General features: G+C 42.3%; 3 protein-coding genes and 1 long non-coding RNA gene across 7 annotated transcripts in view; all 4 read left to right on the top strand.

Moving 5' to 3' along the window:
• LOC139223798 (OX-2 membrane glycoprotein-like) overlaps nt 1-19,255 on the top strand; it is a 59,515-nt gene that overhangs the window by 33,616 nt on the left and 6,644 nt on the right. The window contains exons 1-7 of one of the 4 annotated variants that reach the window (XM_070855793.1): nt 11,643-11,784; nt 13,228-13,311; nt 13,441-13,567; nt 14,099-14,422; nt 15,354-15,683; nt 17,659-17,943; nt 19,116-19,217. In XM_070855793.1, coding sequence (XP_070711894.1) covers nt 13,501-13,567; nt 14,099-14,422; nt 15,354-15,683; nt 17,659-17,943; nt 19,116-19,217 — 1,108 coding nt within the window. In that variant the 5' untranslated portion in view covers nt 11,643-11,784; nt 13,228-13,311; nt 13,441-13,500. Of the gene's footprint in view, nt 1-11,642; nt 11,785-12,946; nt 12,990-13,227; nt 13,312-13,440; nt 13,568-14,098; nt 14,423-15,353; nt 15,684-17,658; nt 17,944-19,115; nt 19,218-19,255 lie in introns of those variants that run through there. The other 3 variants (XM_070855794.1, XM_070855795.1, XM_070855796.1) reach the window with 3 other exon arrangements.
• LOC139223411 (OX-2 membrane glycoprotein-like) lies at nt 585-2,203 on the top strand. Its single transcript, XM_070855326.1, has 4 exons — nt 585-656; nt 1,208-1,546; nt 1,756-2,064; nt 2,142-2,203. The coding sequence occupies exons 1-4, from the start codon at nt 602-604 to the stop codon at nt 2,201-2,203; spliced, it is 765 nt and encodes a 254-aa protein (XP_070711427.1). The 5' UTR covers nt 585-601.
• On the top strand, nt 5,379-6,147 carry LOC139223889 (uncharacterized). The gene is made up of 4 exons (XR_011586046.1): nt 5,379-5,407; nt 5,496-5,588; nt 5,668-5,720; nt 5,985-6,147. It is a non-coding gene; the product is annotated as an uncharacterized lncRNA (long non-coding RNA).
• LOC139223412 (OX-2 membrane glycoprotein-like) lies at nt 7,575-9,188 on the top strand. The gene is made up of 3 exons (XM_070855328.1): nt 7,575-7,640; nt 8,106-8,444; nt 8,842-9,188. Exons 1-3 carry the CDS (start codon nt 7,586-7,588, stop codon nt 9,186-9,188), a joined length of 741 nt encoding a protein of 246 aa, XP_070711429.1. The 5' UTR covers nt 7,575-7,585.

Genomic DNA, 19,255 nt, shown 5'->3' on the forward strand with positions numbered 1-19,255 from the left:
GTCAATATATGAAAAACTGTAGCGGAGTAGGGTTTAACATTATTCTCCATCCACACTCATTTGTGGAAATTGCTATTTAAATTTGGTTTTATCACTGTTAGCGCTGCCACTACTGCTTTGTCTCCTGTTGTTACTAATTCTAACAACAACAGCAAGAATAACTGACCACATTGTGTCGATTTGGATGTGATTTATTTCCAACTGGCCTCAATGTCACCTGGAGATGTAGTTGCACCACCTGGCCACTGGAGGGCGCTGTTTACTGTAGATTTACTAGGCAGCTGCTCACAGTTCAAAGGTCAACACAGGTGAGGTGTAGTTCAGTGTCAGAACCACCTTTTTCACGTTCACATGGCCTGGTTTTACCTGATTTTCGTGCCCTGCCGTCTATCATTATGTGCAAAAGTGTTCCTACTTGTAGAGTTTTCAGTCACTTAGAATAACATGTAATCATGTCGGTGTCTCACATCTCCTATTGTTCATTAATAGAATTTCTGTGTTTATTTGGCAGTCATACACCTTCCCTGGTGACAGCTTTCACTTTCACAAGTTTTGGCGGTAGATACAGTAGAGATAAAGCTGCAGAGATAAAGCTGCAGAGATGGCGCATCGTGTACTTTTCTGTCTGCTCTGCGCGTTTGGAGTTGTACAGGCAGGTGAGAGAGTAATCACTACCTTCACATCACACTATGTCATTTATTTCTCTCCAAGTGGAAACACAGCTGGGAGACTCCTGTGTTTTCTTTGGTTATTGCAGTTGTATGGGGGTGCGTCGTTTTGAAAAGATTTGGCGCTGCAGCACGTTCTTAAACATTTTCTGCACTTTTTGGTTCTTTATTTATCTCCTTGCATCCACAAGTCCACAGTGAGAGAAGCTGCTGCTCTGTGCGCTCAAGAGGATGAATAAGGAACTCTGGATTCAGCCTGTCTCATTCTACTACTGTGTCTCTTATTTTCTATTTAGCTTCTTATTAGTTGATTTGGTCTATTTGAGGTTTAATAAAGTGCTGTTTTAATTTGCTGTGGCCACAAATGTTCAGCAGCATCTCTAAAATGTACCTGTGGTGTGAAATCATATATATTTAAGTTTATCCTTCATATTTACCATATTTTCTTGCTTGAACTACAACAGAATAATGCAGAAAAATGTCTTTATGAGATATTCTAGATGAAAGCATCATTATATCTGCACTGTCATCTCCTGCAGCTCTGAGCGCTGAGATCCAAACCCAGCACATGGTGATGGCAGCAGTGGGAGAGGAGGCCTACTTAAACTGTCAGCTCATGCAAACCAGAGATGTTCTTCAAGTCACGTGGCAGAAGATCTCACCTGAGAGGGAGGAGAATCTCGCCACCTGCAACAAGTTCTTTGGTCAGAGGGTGAATCCTGACTTTAGAGATAAAGTGGAGTTTAAAGAGGCCGGACTGCAGAACAGCTCCATAGTCATCAGGAAGGTGTCGGAGCAGGATGAAGGATGCTATCGCTGCTTGTTTAACACCTACCCTGATGGTGCTGTCACTGGTTCCACCTGCCTGCAGCTCTATGGTAAGAACCTTTATGCATCAGGAAGACATTTCCATAATAAGCCCCTCTTCTGCATAAGAAACCCTGCAAACTTTAATCTCTCTAGCAGCTCATTTTTTAGGAAGTGACTCATGTGCTTCTTCCAAACTAACATATAGGACAAATATAATCACCCCAGAAGCTGATGTCTTTGTCTCATGCGCCATTTTCCAACATCTTCTCTTTGTCAGAGCTGCATGAACCCGTTCTACGTGTTGGAGAATCAGACTGTGCTGAGGAGGCAGTCGTGTCCTGCTCGGCCACAGGTCGACCTGCTCCCACAGTGACGCTGAACGTCCCGCGACAAGACCTCCACCTCTCCAACCACAGCTCTGTCCGCATCACCAACGCCAACGGTACAGCCACTGTCACCGCTACAGCCGTGCTGCCTTGTCTCCGTGACAACAACACACAAGTAGGATGTGCAGCACGAGTGCTGTCCGGTCCTCAGATAGAGGTGTTCATGATGGTTCCTGAGGTCAAACAGTCGTCTGCTGAAGGTGGGAAACACTTCCAAAGCTGCAGTTTTATACATTAATAGTTACTTTAAGATTCTGATGTTTGTGGCTTTTTCCAGGTTTTGATGAGGAATCTGAATCCAATGACAGTAAGTTGATGTTCAGATGTAGATACATTTGATCTGTTGCTGCTTTCTAAGTTTGTCATATCAACAGTTGTTCCTCTTTTTCTCAAAGGAAGCTCTTGGATTGCATTTCCTTTGGTAGTGACCTGTGTTGCTGCTGCTGCAGTCATTATTTTCTGGCTTAAACGGAAAAACAGAAAAGGTACTTCTTTTAATCAATATCTCAGTCTATGAGAGCTGATAAATATTTGTCCAGCTTTAACTGTTGGTAAATCCTTCGGTCTGTCACACAGGGTCCCGAATGAGATTCTTCAGTCTCCAATCAATGACCTCTGTATGTAAGCCTCTCTTTATAATCTCACCCTTCACTTGCACACACGCTAAAATCATTTGTTGTGTCTTCAGTCTGTCGTTTATTGTCACATTTTGCCTCCACACCCACTTATTGCCCCCCTGCCCTCCCACCTAATCTGATACTTGCTGCTTATGCAAAGCAAAATCTGATGCATATCAGTTTCCTCTATCTGCTTCTTTTGCAGTATTAATTGATGAAAGAAACATTGTGAGCTAAAATGCATTGTTTTGCTTTTCTGTTAAGGACTCAAGTGTTGGTCACACAGGACAAGGATGAGCTCAGACAACGATCTCCTGTGATGGTTCAACCAAACGTGTCCCCTCTGATGTCAAGGACACCATGTGATTGACTGGACTGACTTATAATTATTAGCATTAACCACACAGAGACTGTAGCTCCAGACTGTGCACTGCACATCATTTATTTAGTTGTTCAACAACTAAGCGACAGACCAAGTCTGTGGAAAGCACTAGAAGATGACTGTAACATCTCCAGATGTTTGTATTCACTTTTTATACACTTTTTATACCATTTGATGCTTTTTTGTATTTGTTAATTGTGGACTCTCCATTATGCTGCACTTAACCAGTATTTGCACAACATACATAAGACGACACTAATCTATAGAAATATGAATTCTCTCTCTGTGTGCTTTATTGTGACTTCACACTACGAGGAACTTTTGTCCACTTGTGTTATCTAACAAGCTAAATTATGCCAAATAATGAATTAGAGAGTGACTGAGCACGCACAATGTTATTGCTTTGTTGAAAGAATGTTTAACAGATAGGAGGTTTGTTTTAAAGTGGAGTCGATGAAAAACCTTTGGTGATGAAATGTGCCAAAAATGTGTAATGTGTATCCCTAGAAAGACTTTTAGAAGCTCCATGTGACGATAGAAACCACTGAAAACCGTAGATTGTAATTGCACTGATATATTTAAGACCCCAAACTGTGATCTGTGTGGTGTTTAGAAGACAAAGATGCAGTTTGTCAGTGAAAACATGAAAATGTTCTTTTGCTTATTATCTTTTTAACGATATCCTTAAAATGTCTGTCAACAATAACAGCATCTCAAATGACACATGCCAGCAGTAGAACGGTTTTATCACGTGAACTTGAACATAAAGAAGAGACACAAATATCCTTGTCGTTGGTCATTTTTGTGCTGAGTGACTCCTGCATGTTTATTGTAGTTGTGTAAGTTTGTATTAGTTAAGCCAGAATGTAAATGTCAATATATGAAAAACTGTAGCAGAAAGAAGTCAAATAGGCCGATTTTAGTGGGGATAAGATTCACAGTACCACTAATAATCCTCATGTGTAACAGAGTAGGGTTTAACATTATTCTCCATCCACACTCATTTGAGGAAATTGCTATTTAAATGAGATTTTATCACTGTTAGCGCTGCCACTACTGCTTTGTCTCCTGTTGCTACTAATTCTAACAACAACAGCAAGAATAACTGACCACATTGTGTCGATTTGGATGTGATTTATTTCCAACTGGCCTCAATGTCACCTGGAGATGTAGTTGCACCACCTGGCCACTGGAGGGCGCTGTTTACTGTAGCTTTATTAGGCAGCTGCTCACAGTTCAAAGGTCAACACAGGTAAAGTTTTACCTGATTTTCGTGCCCTGCCGTCTATCATTATGTGCAAAAGTGTTCATACTTGTAGAGTTTTCAGTCACTTAGAATAACATGTAATCATGTCGGTGTCTCACATCTCATATTGTTCATTAACAGAATTTCTGTGTTTATTTGGCAGTCATACACCTTCCCTGGTGACGCTTTCACTTTCACAAGTTTTGGCGGTAGATACAGTAGAGATAAAGCTGCAGAGATAAAGCTACAGAGATGGCGCACCGTGTACTTTTCTGTCTCCTCTGGGCGTTTGGAGTTGTACAGGCAGGTGAGAGAGTAATCACTACCTTCACATCACACTATGTCATTTATTTCTCTCCAAGTGGAAGCACAGCTGGGAGACTCCTGTGTTTTCTTTGGTTATTGCAGTTGTATCGGGTGCGTCGTCGTTTTGAAAAGATTTGGCGCTGCAGCACGTTCTTAAACATTTTCTGCACTTTTTGGTTCTTTATTTATCTCCTCGCATCCACAAGTCCACAGTGAGAGAAGCTGCTGCTCTGTGCGCTCAAGAGGATGAATAAGGAACTCTGGATTCAGCCTGTCTCACTCTACTACTGTGTCTCTTATTTTCCATTTAGCTTCATTTTAGTTGATTTGGTCTATTTGAGGTTTAATAAAATGCTGTTTTAATTTGCTGTGGCCACAAATGTTCAGCAGCATCTCTAAAATGTACCTGTGGTGTGAAATCATATATATTTCAATATACTTTATTAATCCCCAAGGGGAAATTCCATAAATTCCATATCTGCACTGTCATCTCCTGCAGCTCTGAGCACTGAGATCCAAACCCAGCACACAGTGATGGCAGCAGTGGGAGAGGAGGCCTACTTAAACTGTCAGCTCATGCAAACCAGAGATGTTCTTCAAGTCACGTGGCAGAAGATCTCACCTGAGAGGGAGGAGAATCTCGCCACCTACAACAAGTTCTTTGGTCAGAAGGTGAGTCCTGACTTTAGAGATAAAGTGGAGTTTAAAGAGGCCGGACTGCAGAACAGCTCCATAGTCATCAGGAAGGTGTCGGAGCAGGATGAAGGATGCTATCGCTGCTTGTTTAACACCTACTCTCATGGTGCTGTCACTGGTTCCACCTGCCTGCAGCTCTATGGTAAGAACCTTTATGCATCAGGAAGACATTTCCATAATAAGCCCCTCTTCTGCATAAGAAACCCTGCAAACTTTAATCTCTTTAATAGTTACTTTAAGATTCTGATGTTTGTGGCTTTTTCCAGGTTTTGATGAGGAATCTGAATCCAATGACAGTAAGTTGATGTTCAGATGTAGATACATTTGATCTGTTGCTGCTTTCTAAGTTTGTCATATCAACAGTTGTTCCTCTTTTTCTCAAAGGAAGCTCTTGGAGCATTGCATTGCCTTTGGTAGTGACCTATGTTGCTGCAGCTGCAGTCATTATTTTCTGGCTTAAACGGAAAAACAGAACAGGTACTTCTTTTCATCAATATCTCAGTCTATGAGAGCTGATGAATATTTGTCCAGCTTTAACTGTTCATAAATCCTTCAGTCTGTCACACAGGGTCCCGAATAAGATTGTTCAGTCTACAATCAATGACCTCTGTATGTAAGCCTCTCTTTATAATCTCACCCTTCACTTGCACACACGCTAAAATCATTTGTTGTGTCTTCAGTCTGTCGTATATTGTCACATTTTGCCTCCACACCCACTTATTGTCCCCCTGCCCTCCCAGCTAATCTGATACTTGCTCCTTATGCAAAGCAAAATCTGATGCATATCAGTTTCCTCTATCTGCTTCTTTTGCAGTATTAATTGATGAAAGAAACATTGTGAGCTAAAATGCATTGTTTTGCTTTTCTGTTAAGGACTCAAGTGTTGGTCACACAGGACAAGGATGAGCTCAGACAACGATCTCCTGTGATGGTTCAACCAAACGTGTCCCCTCTGATGTCAAGGACACCATGTGATTGACTGGACTGACTTATAATTATTAGCATTAACCACACAGAGACTGTAGCTCCAGACTGTGCACTGCACATCATTTATTTAGTTGTTCAACAATTAAGGGAGAGACCAAGTCTGTGGAAATCACTAGAAGATGACTGTAACATCTCCAGATGTTTGTATTCACTTTTTATGCACTTTTAAACTATTTAATGCTTTTTTGTATTTGTTAATTGTGGACTCTCCATTATGCTGCACTTAACCAGTATTTGCACAACATACATAAGACGACACTAATCTATAGAAATATAAATTCTCTCTCTGTGTGCTTTATTGTGACTTCACACTACGAGGAGCTTTTGTCCACTTGTGTTATCTAACAAGCTAAATTATGCCAAATAATGAATTAGAGAGTGACTGAGCACGCACAATGTTATTGCTTTGTTGAAAGAATGTTTAACAGATAGGAGGTTTGTTTTAAAGTGGAGTCGATGAAAAACCTTTGGTGATGAAATGTGCCAAAAATGTGTAATGTGTATCCCTAGAAAGACTTGTAGAAGCTCCATGTGACGATAGAAACCACTGAAAACCGTAGATTGTAATTGCACTGATATATTTAAGACCCCAAACTGTGATCTGTGTGGCGTTTAGAAGACAAAGATGCAGTTTGTCAGTGAAAACATGAAAATGTTCTTTTGCTTATTATCTTTTTAACGATATCCTTAAAATGTCTGTCAACAATAACAGCATCTCAAATGACACATGCCAGCAGTAGAACGGTTTTATCACGTGAACTTGATCATAAAGAAGAAACACAAATATCCTTGTCGTTGGTCATTTTTGTGCTGAGTGACTCCTGCATGTTTATTGTAGTTGTGTAAGTTTGTATTAGTTAAGCCAGAATGTAAATGTCAATATATGAAAAACTGTAGCAGGAAGAAGTCAAATAGGCCGATTTTAGTGGGGATAAGATTCACAGTACCACTAATAATCCTCCAGTGTAACAGAGTAGGGTTTAACATTATTCTCCATCCACACTCATTTCTGGAAATTGCTATTTAAATGAGGTTTTATCACTGTTAGCGCTGCCACTACTGCTTTGTCTCCTGTTGCTACTAATTCTAACAACAACAGCAAGAATAACTGACCACATTGTGTCGATTTGGATGTCATTTATTTCCAACTGGCCTCAATGTCACCTGGAGATGTAGTTGCACCACCTGGCCACTGGAGGGCGCTGTTTACTGTAGATTTATTAGGCAGCTGCTCACAGTTCAAAGGTCAACACAGGTAAAGTTTTACCTGATTTTCGTGCCCTGCCGTCTATGATTATGTGCAAAAGTGTTCCTACTTGTAGAGTTTTCAGTCACTTAGAATAACATGTAATCATGTCGGTGTCTCACATCTCGTGTTGTTCATTAACAGAATTTCTGTGTTTATTTGGCAGTCATACACCTTCCCTGGTGACGCTTTCACTTTCACAAGTTTTGGCGGTAGATACAGTAGAGATAAAGCTGCAGAGATGGCGCATCGTGTACTTTTCTGTCTGCTCTGGGCATTTGGAGTTGTACAGGCAGGTGAGAGAGTAATCACTACCTTCACATCACACTATGTCATTTATTTCTCTCCAAGTGGAAGCACAGCTGGGAGACTCCTGTGTTTTCTTTGGTTATTGCAGTTGTATCGGGGTGCGTCGTTTTGAAAAGATTTGGCGCTGCAGCACGTTCTTAAACATTTTCTGCACTTTTTGGTTCTTTATCTCCTCACAAGTCCACAGTGAGAGAAGCTGCTGCTCTGTGCGCTCAAGAGGATGAATAAGGAACTCTGGATTCAGCCTGTCTCATTCTACTACTGTGTCTCTTATTTTCTATTTAGCTTCATTTTAGTTGATTTGGTCTATTTGAGGTTTAATAAAATGCTGTTTTAATTTGCTGTGACCACAAATGTTCAGCAGCATCTCTAAAATGTCAGTTTCAACATACTTTATTAATCCCCAAGGGGAAATTCCATAAATTCCATATCTGCACTGTCATCTCCTGCAGCTCTGAGCTCTGAGATCCAAACCCAGCACATGGTGATGGCAGCAGTGGGAGAGGAGGCCTACTTAAACTGTCAGCTCATGCAAACCAGAGATGTTCTTCAAGTCACGTGGCAGAAGATCTCACCTGAGAGGGAGGAGAATCTCGCCACCTACAACAAGTTCTTTGGTCAGAAGGTGAATCTTGGCTTTAGAGATAAAGTGGAGTTTAAAGAGGCCGGACTGCAGAACAGCTCCATAGTCATCAGGAAGGTGTCGGAGCAGGACCAGTGCTGCTATCGCTGCTTGTTTAACACCTACCCTGATGGTGCTATCACTAGTTCCACCTGCCTGCAGCTCTATGGTAAGAACCTTTATGCATCAATAAAGACATTTCCATATTATTTCAATATATTCCCACTGGTGGTTTTAACCTTAAAATCATGTCTACTTGTTCACCTGACTTGTACAACTGTAGGACCACTTTTTGCTTCTGACAAGTATTGTGTACTTTATGGCACAAAATGCAAAAGGAATAACATTTGCTTCTGCTTATCCGGGGTCTTGCTTCTCCTGAGGTGTTCCCAGGCCAGATGGGATATATGATCCCTCCAGCAGGTTCTGGGTCTGCTCCCATTTGGATGTGCCCAGAAGACTTCCAGATGCCAGAACCACCTCAACTGGCTCCTTGAGACACCACTGAGCTCACCAGTAACAGAACTTCATTCATGCGCCATTTTCCAACATCTTCTCTTTGTCAGAGCTCCATGAACCCGTTCTACGTGTTGGAGAATCAGACTGTGCTGAGGAGGCAGTCGTGTCCTGCTCGGCCACAGGTCGACCTGCTCCCACGGTGACGCTGAACGTCCCGCAACAAGACCTCCACCTCTCCAACCACAGCTCTGTCAGCATCACCAACGCCAACGGTACAGCCACTGTCACCGCCACAGCCGTGCTGCCTCGTCTCCGTGACTACAGCGCACAAGTTGGATGTGCAGCACGAGTGCTGTCTGGTCCTCAGATAGAGGTGTTCATGACGGTTCCTGAGGTCAAACAGTCGTCTGCTGAAGGTGGGAAACACTTCCAAAGCTGCAGTTTTATACATTAATAGTTACTTTAAGATTCTGATGTTTGTGGCTTTTTCCAGGTTTTGATGAGGAATCTGAATCCAATGACAGTAAGTCTATCTCTAGCTTGTCTCAAATCAATATTTTCCAATTGATCTGCAGTTACTTTCTGAATGTTGAGTGTTGGTAATGTCCCTATTTCTCTCACAGTTTTCACTTTGATCATCGTGCTGGCAGTGCTGGCAGTGGCTTGTGGTTGTGCTGCTGCGATTGTCGCTGTTTTGCTTCTAAGAAAACATCGGAAAAGGTCACATCATGTTTTACCTTTAACTCACCAGCTGTGTTGCTGCAATACCAGCGTGTCACTGTTAACATGATAATGACTGATTGGGATAAAAAATGCACAAATGAGTAATCGATAAATGTTTGCTTTGTACTGATGTTTCCTAAATTCTTCAGTCCGTCACACAGAGACTCTGAGAGGAACAAGACACCCCCGAAACCAAGCAAAGACACTCATGAGTGAGATAATTTATTCATTTTTCACTTTATTTATTGTTGCTGCTTTGCAACATCATTTAAAGGTCCTATATGACTCGAAATGTCCTTTTTAATATGTTTTCAACATAAACGTGTCTCCAGTGTATCTAGTGACCACCAAACTATGAAAAAAGACTATCCTCTCTCTTTTTCTCCTGCTCCATTTTTCAGTAATGTGTGCAAACGCTCTGTTTAGATTTGGCCCGCTTTATGATGTCATAAGGGGATGATCATGTGACCTCTGCCAGCCCCTCAGTAGGCAGATTGTCCCCACCAGATAAAATCCCCTGAATCCACCTCGCTGCCCGCCATTATTTTTGCTCAGTAACGCCAGCTGTCAGTAACATGAGGATGGTGAAAGCAAAGACTGTGTCGGCTCTGAGAAACAATAAACCATGTAAACCTGCTCTAGTAGCACCTCTGAATACAAGTATGAACTTGAAAATGAGCATCACATAATGTCTATTTTAGCCTTCACTTTCCCACATACCAATAGACTAATGTCTCCTTTTTATCTGAAGGAACCGAACACCTCTAATGCAGCACGTGAACGAGCAGCTAAGGCAGCGGTCTACTGGGAAAACTAGAAAAAGCGGCACCCCGAAAGCATCATCATCAAAGTGTCAGCGGCAGCTGTTTTTACCACAGTCATCTCCTTAATGACAGAGAATGGACGTGACTGCGGCGCCAAAGCGAGGACGACTGGACTTGAAGGACATTTATCCAAGTTTCATGGATGATAAAATCAAGAAGATTCACTGTGGTTTTTTTGAACTCATCTTTTTACCATATTATATGAGCATGCCTTTTATTTGCTTTTTTAAAATCACTACTGTCTCCAGATGAAGCATTAGCATAATTTGTTTTGTACATCTTTTTATTAATCTGTTAAATGAATTTTCAACCAATGTACAGTGCTTAACAAATGTCTCAGACCACCTGTCATAAAAACACAAATATTTTAGAAATCTTTAAAAAACTTGTTTCAAATTAAACATTGTATTATTATTTATTAGGCAAATAATAAACTGGAACAACTAAATAGTCCTTATTCACATATATTAACCAAAAATCTTAATATTCTGTTTGACCTCCTTTGGCCCTGATTGTTTTCATGGACTTTTCCACCGTCTCTTTTGTTATTGAGCTCCAAATAGTTCCCAGCTGTTCCCAGAGATTTGCTTTGGATTAAATTTGTGTGTGATCTATTTTTTAATCCAATAAATCCCAGATCTGTTCGATAGGACTCAAGTCTGGACTTTGACTTGGCCAGTCCATCAGTTCCTCTACTCCAGATTCCTTTTACATTATTTCAAATACATCATTCTGATTAAAGAGCTGCACATACTGGTGGGTTAACCATTACAGAAACTAAAAAAATACTTTGGTGATCAGCAATACTGTCAATTTAGGGCAGGGGAGGCAAACACCTTCCACTGGGTGGTGGTCTAACACATTTGTTAAGCACTGTATATTAACTTACTGCTGCTTCTTTTTGTATTTTATTGGAGAGACGGCATTATATGTGTCCTGTGTGAAGAAATAACATCCAATAAAACTGAGAACATGTCAGCAAAACATGTTCAGGAAACATTACAATCTGGTACACAAATATAAGGTTTTTGTAAAATATTGGTGGGCATGTGTGACTGAAATTTGCTGAGCAGCCATGACAACCTGTTTGAGTTATATGTAAAGTAGTGCTTTCTAACATATAACATGCAAGATTGTGTTTTAAATCAATGCATTGTTCCGCTGATGATGCATATGATGTTTTTTGAGGTCTATTAAATAAGACCTTCATAATATGGTCCATTTCCGGAGCTGCAGATTCTCAGCAGCAGGTGTTCATCACGGCCACTGGAGGTCCTGCTTCTCCCACGGTAACAGAGGAAGAGCTGTGTGTGTGTGTCTGTGTGTGTGTGTGTGTGTAGGGGGGGGTTGAGGGCGGCAGAAGGAAACAGAGCACAGTTCGGTCGTGGATTTAAATCAATGGACGATGGATTATTCTGCTCCAGTTCCACATCACCTGTAGCGCAGGGAGCCTCTCCAACACTGGGAGCTCTCTCTGTCTGGAGCACCATCATCTGTCAGCGGGTGAGTCTGGTGGCTTTTTATTCTGGAAGGAACTTGTGAATAGTTGGAGAGCTTGTAGCTTTTTCTCATTTACTCCAGGAACGTCTGCACGTTTAAATGAACTTTTTATGCTGAAACTCTCCAGGAACGGGACAAGTTTAGAAAGATGGATGTTTTAAAAGATTTAGTTTTCTCACTGAAAACAACGTGTTGCTGTTTTTAGAGTAGTTTTGTTTACTTCCATTCACCTAACCTGCAAAACAAGTTTTAATTCATTTAATTTAGCTTTAACCTTCTTACAGAAAAAAATTAAAGCAACTTTAATCATTTCTGGGTGAAACTGTTGCTTGTGCACTTATCTCTACAGCATTTTAGATCTTTTATGATCTTCATGTGGCAAACCTGTCAAGAGAAAGATTTACATCTCCAAAATTGTCTTGATTATGTGCAAGAGCTCTTTTTTTCTCCCCCTCGCCTCATAAATGTGGGGCTTTCTTAGCAATCTGTTCAAGAAATCTTCTCGGACCGAACCAGCTGTGGCGAAAGAGCTCATTGCACATCTGGATGTAGAGCTGATTTTTTTAGGATTTAGGTTGCCAGGCTGGTTTCAGCAATCTCTGGATACCCTCTGTCAATTCACCTACCAATAACTACACTGAATGTGCCTTTCGGTGAAGCTTTTGACCTCCAGAGAAGCATCAGCAGAAGATAATATGCGCTCATTGACTCAGTCTGATGTGTTGTGGTCTCTGTCAGACATCAGTGGGCTCTTTGCAGTGGTAAAGTGATTTAAGTGTTGCCCAACAGGAGCAGGCTGCATGTTTGAAGCCAGATGGTTGGCACTGTAAAAGAGCAAACAACACCTATAAATCTCTGAGGTCTGGACCTGCTCTGCCTTGTGGTTCCAGCGGGTCTCTCTTCCACTCCACTTGTAGAGTCTGATCAAAGGCTGGTCCACGCCTGATCCCTGCACCTTTGTTATTTATGGAGAAGTAATGGGAGACACACTCCCTCTGCTTACATCAAACAAACTCGCTGTCATGCCATGATCACCTTAATGACACACTTCTTGCATCATCATCCGGCCACTGTAATTGTCTTGAGGTTGGAGTTCAGGTATGGATTATGAAATCCCGCGGTTGTCTAGACCACAGAGTTGCAGCTTGTTTTGCTGCCGGATGATTGCACGCTGCGTAATAAGATGTAGAACCTCCATTAGACCCCAGGTGACGTATCCTGAATCAGTAGCTACTGTTGTTGATGCTTGCATGCTGTGTTGCCATGGTAACGGCTTTTAAAGAGATGCATACGTGGCTCAAAGCTGCAAAGAAGTTCAGTAGTTTTGAGTTTTAAACGTATTTCCGTGCTCGTCCTCCTCTGCTAAGCAGAGTGTAATGTCTGATGGTGCTGAGGCGATGCTGTCACTGCTCATGTCATCCTCTGGCTTCATGTTTCCCATGACAGCAGACAGCGTGCCAGTAAGATGCAGCTACAGCTGTGCTGACCAGCAGCAGCTCAACAAGTCACAACACTGGACAGCTGACGGGGGTACAGCTGCACCACAGCCTCACCATTCACACATGATTCTTTGCTAATTTGACCTGTTTTTTTGGTAAATGTTGGTTTGAGGTTTAGGTTGTGGTTGTTTAAGCTCTCTGGTGGTGTCTGTGCTTGCAGCTGCAGCCTGGATGTGATACTGGGTCAGCGTGTGAGTTGGTAACCCTCTCTGAGTGTGCGATGTGTGGACCTGTCCTGCCCCTGTGTCTGCTGCTCTGGATAGTAGGGATGACTTCCAGGACACAAGGTATGCTATTAAACTGACTGTAGCTCTTTCTTTAAAGAGGATTTTAGATTCAATCAGAGTTGTCTAACAACCCAAAAGGGCAGGAAGAGGTAAATGTTCAGTATGGAACTTCACAATCCTGGACTGTATTCATTATCCTGCTTTCTATGAAGAAATATTGCAATTTTTACTCAACTGCATTTATCTGAGAGGGAGTTGACAATATTTTACATAAAAAAACATGATGAAATAAATGCAAAGTTAAGGATTAAACAGTGGTTCAACCTTTCAGCCTTTGTGCAAAAAAAGCAGCATCTAGTTGAGGCTCCTTGTCATGTTTCAGATATGTGCACATACAACAAAGACATTTCCCCCCTAAACTTTCTGATTAGAGAAATGTCAAAAATGAAAACAACTTTGTTTTTAACTTTGCACCCTCATTTGTCATCTCCCAACCCCTCAGATTCATCTTTTGACCCACCTTTTAGACGTTTCACCCGATAAATCTTGACTAAAATTGAAATTTAAAAGTGCCATGGTGTCTGAACTCAGGTGAGGTCACAGCTCCCCCCAGCCTGAGCACAGAGGTGGGCAACCCCGTCATGCTCAGCTGCAACATCACCACGGAAACGGGCGACACCGTCCGGCAAGTTCGCTGGCTCAAAGGGCACAAGAAGATCCTCCTGGCGTACGAGCAGAGCGCCCCCGTCCGCATCAGCCATCAGGAACCCAACGTGCAGCTCACCGCCTCCCACTATGACGCCAGCTACATCACCATCAAGAAGGTGCAGCCTGACGACGAGGGCTGCTACCGGTGCGTCTTTGATGTTTTCCCCAAGGGCCCGCAAGAAGGCAGGACGTGCATCAGCGTCACTGGTCAGTCTGGACAAGAGTGTTTAGTTTGAGCCTAACAACATGATTCATATTTTGGATAATAATTGTTGTGGAAAGATGAGAGGTTGTTGAAGGATTGTGGAGGCAGACACAGAGAGGCACACAGATGGCTTACGTTGTAGTAATGTTTACTGATGATCAGGAGAAGTGACACCAGCAGAGCAGCAGTTCATGCGAGCAGTGCCAACATCAATTCTGAGGATCCTCTCTTCCCGTTAAGTATATATTGTCCAGATTACAGACCAATATGGAGACAGCTGGTCTGCTCAGTTCTGTCAGCAATACACAAAACTCAACCTTGACTAGCACAGAGAGTTCTAGCATATCTTGCAGTGTCTGTCTGTCAAAAAGTGACCTACTCTAACCTATAGCATAATTTAGGGTGCCGTCAGCTAACAGCTGAAAGGAGAGGCATCTTGTAAGGGGAAAGGGTAATTTCCCTCACATTAATAATGTGATCTAAGATGATAAATGTGGTTTTGGTTGTTTTGGAATTTTCCTTCCCAGCTTCTGTTATCTCAAAGAACAAGTTATCTTAAACAAGCATTTTCAGGGCAGCAGCTCACACCCAACATCTGAGCTTTTGTTCTTTTTCCCCACAAAGACAGAGCCTCTTTACATAGTGTTTGTTTTCCTCATTACACCCCTGGCACACAAAGGAAGAAGCAGGCAAAGGTCTGAACTCCCAGACCGGCAGGGGAGTAAGCCCACCCACCCAGCTAGCCTCGGCACTTCCTGTTGTTACTATTAAACGTGTGCACACACAGTAATTGCTCCCAGGCTCCCGTTTGTACCCTGGCTCCTGCACACAAGCAGCAGAAGAAACCCACATACAGCAAACATACAATCACATGTTGGATCTTCATTGTCTTTGTATTGGGTATTAACAAGAGGGTCATTTTCTTTGTCCCAGGTAAAGTGCGCCTTGAGGGGAACAAGACAGCCGTGAGCGGGAAACCGGCCACCCTGTCCTGCTGGTACAGCCTCCCCGAGAGGGTGCACCAGGTGCTGTGGAGGAAGACGGCCGAGCAGGGCGACACCACCACCGTGGCCTCCTACACCAAACATGCCCACCAGAGCATAGCGGAGCAGTTCGTGGGGAGGGTCACCTTGAGCCGAACCCTGGGCAACACCCAACTGACCATCCGGCCGCTCAGCACGGAGGACGAAGCCTGCTACACCTGTGAGTTCCACACGTACCCGGACGGCACCAAAAGCGGCACCAGCTGCCTCTCTGTTTACGGTGAGTACTTTGCATTTTTAGTCTCTAAGGACAAACTGAGATACTTGGTTGATGCCACTTGAGTAATTGTTTCTGACATGACCCAGGTGATGCCATCACAGATGAATTATCATATCTGGCGAAGCTCTTTTGGAAAAGGCTACTTATGACTAATTTCAGATGCTTCCAGATTATTTCAATCACCAACCGTTTTTGAGAAGGAATTCCTCCTTAAAACCCAATTTCTGCAAAGATTTCTAATCATGAATCTGATGTAGACTTTTCTTAGCACATTTCTTGAGAAGATATTGAAGATATTGGTGCATGAGGCCCATTGTTATCAACATGTCGGCTAAAAAGACGTTTTCATTTGTTCACCACACTTACTGGATGCTAAAAAGGACACTGCTAGTGTGATAAATGATATGGGACGGTCTCTGAGCTGAAGTATACATAAATCATTCTTTTTTAATTTAATTTTGGTTTTATTTAAGAGCCTTAGCTAGTTTCCAAGGTCTGTCACTAGATTGCTCCACAGCTTTCACACTGTACAACATTGGGATTATGTTCCAAGTGATCTTGGCACGTGTGGACTGCGGATACACTGTAGCCTGAGAGGAAGTGTGTGTGTGTGTGTGTGTGTGTGTGTGTGTGTGTGTGAATCCCAGGCATGGCTCAGGAAAGGGAAGTGCTGTGTATAAACAAACCACAGGCAGCCCCAAGGTGAGAGCTCTTCTAGTGGGTCATTTAACTACTGCTCTGACCTGCTTTGGAGACAGTGCTAAGCGCCCCATGCCAACAACTTAACCCCCTCTTTTTCTCCCCCCCCTCAGTGGTCCTACTGTGCCAGAGCGGTGTAAACCACGGTGTTAAAAAGACAAGTGTGTAGGCTCTCTTGGACTTAATGGCCGATCTTCCTCAGTGTGCGTGTGTTTTTGGGAGTGATAGTGTTGACAGAGGGAGGGGGAATCTGGGGTGATTAATTTGGGAGAAAGCCCAGGAGATGAGTGGCTCACTGTTTCCCCAGACACAAGGTCTGCAGTGTGTGTGTGTGTGTGTGTGTGTGTGTACTCGTCTTTGCTCTGCTAAACAGGCTTTTGTCTGAGCTGACAGAAGCTGAGATCCAGACTCACAAACAGAACCACAGAGTTGGTAAAAGCTGCCTTGCTTCTGTTTTCTGCCGGCTTGTCGGTGGACAACTTGTGTCATTGTGTCTTCTGGGCGGACAGATTGACAGACGATGTGCTCCATCTTTCCATCTCAGCTATGAAGGCAGAGGAACAAATCTCTTTCTGTTTCTCTTTCGCTTTCTGTTGTCTGTGATTGGCAGGCTCAGACCAAATGCAAAATGAATGCAAGAATCACACAAAAAAACTAGGAGAGAAACTAATAGAAACTAATGTAATTAATAGAAATCACCATGAAAATTCCCCAGTTGATTATTTATATTAAGACAATTAGTTTTCAGAACTGTATGTTTAAATGTGTATATAAACATGTGTTTATAATGTTTATAATGTGTAATTTGCATACAATTTGAGAACAGAAATCTGAGCATTGGATCAAACCAGGTTCAAAATTCTTGATTGATTTTGCTGTCATATTAGAGCCAAAGCTTTTTACAAAGAGGATTTTCTATATTTCTTTAATGATATCAGAAAAACAGAATACACATAGGAATAAGTTTAGTGTATGTAAGTGCTGCTTAAGTGGAAGTGGAGAGTTCTGGCTCTGAGCATGATATTGGTCTTTAAAAATATGAATTTAGGAGAAATCTACAGATGCAAAAAAGGGAAAATGTAGTAAAATAAAACTTTAAATGTGTATGCTGGACATTTTCTTTCCACTTGTCTAAAAGAAGACATGTTATGGGAGCAAAATAATCCAAAATGACAAAATTGATTGCAAAAAATAAATAGTGTTTTTTCTCGCTCAGTAAATTTGACACTTTGGCTCAAAAAATGAGAATATACTCTTTCTTTCTTTCTTTCTACAGTTTTACCCAAACCAGAGGTGAGCTCTGTGACCTCATCTTCAGGCGTCACCGAGGCAAACTGCACCGCCCAATCCCGACCTCCAGCAGAGATCACGTGGAACGTCGGCGGGGACAACAGAACGCTCGGACCGCCCATTTCCTCTGCCTATGACCAGGGCGACGGCACGACGATAGTGACGAGCACGTTGTTGTTCCAGTCGGGGCTGCTCAGCGACCTGTCCATCAAGTGCATCGTGCACCACCATGGTCTGGAGAAACCGCTGACTGTGGCCCTCAACACAAACAGTGAGGAGCTCATATATAATTCCTCTAATGACTTCTTGTCAGATTGAATGTTAAAGGTTTTCATCACTGACCACTTAAAATGGTTATTTCCAAGTAAATGCAGTGAGAAATTACTGTAGTTAGAAGTCCAGCTCACTCTGATACCCAATCAAATTATCCCACAATGGTCTGATTGCACAGGTCCTGCACACAAATGTGCTTTTTCTGGGTAATTTGGGTGGATAAAGCTATGCTGACAATCAGTGAAAATGTATATTACTATATTTATATTTCACAAAAAAGCAGAGCTTAGAGAGAACAGTCCAAAAATAAATGTATATTTTAACAGCAGAACTTTGCTTTTTCTTCCTTCCTATCCCATTATTCATGGCATCCCTTAGATTTATCTTATTTAGGCCGACCCTTGGTTGGCTACCACTGGGCTAACCTACCTAACTGTATGTAAAAGTTAAAACTAGCTCCACCTCAACCAGCTACAAAGATAACATGCAGCCGTCACATTCTGCAGAATGAGTACTTTTACTTACAAAGTACATTTTGCTGATTATACTGTACTTTTGTGGGATTACTTGAGTGGGATTTTGAACTCAGGGCAGAGTGTGAGGGAAATGTCAATCAAACACAGTCCGCTCACACAGTTCTGTAGGTCTAATCAGGCACAATAAGTGAAAACACCTGTGCAAGTGTGCCATGGTCACACGTATACTATAAAAAGCACATGTTTTCAAGAAAACATGTATAGCAAAATTAAAGGATAATTCCACTATTTTTAAACCTCTGCACAATTTTGTTCAATATAATTTGGGGTCAGAATGACGGGTAGGAACTAGACCTCAGCTGGTAGCCGTGATCAGGCGGCAAGTGAGTAAGAACAAGTTCTACTTTCCATCTTTATGTACTGAGGTATAGTGGAATTTGTTTTCCACATGTATGTATTCTCTGCTGTTTTAACCACGGGTAATTATGGCTGCTTTGATGGGGTCCTGAATCCTGTAATGTTGCAGTATACAAGAAGGATTATTTTTCTCCTAAGAAAGTCCTTATTCTTGTACCTAACATGTTTAATCCAGATGTCATACACTGGCATGCTGTAATTTTAAAAACTTAAACAGTGATTAAATGTGAGTGTGTGTGTGTGTGTGTGTGTGTGTGTGTGTGTTTGTGTGCTGCAGTGGCTCCAGCCATGGTCATCCTCCTCTCGGTGTGCGGTGTGGCAGCGGTCCTCCTCCTATGTCTGTGTGTGTGTCTCTGCAAGTGCTTCATCTGCACCGACGGTGAGCCCCGACTCTGCAGCTTCACTGCCCACAAAAGC

This window comes from Pempheris klunzingeri, chromosome 24, assembly GCF_042242105.1.
Source record: "Pempheris klunzingeri isolate RE-2024b chromosome 24, fPemKlu1.hap1, whole genome shotgun sequence".
Taxonomy (NCBI): domain Eukaryota; kingdom Metazoa; phylum Chordata; class Actinopteri; order Acropomatiformes; family Pempheridae; genus Pempheris; species Pempheris klunzingeri.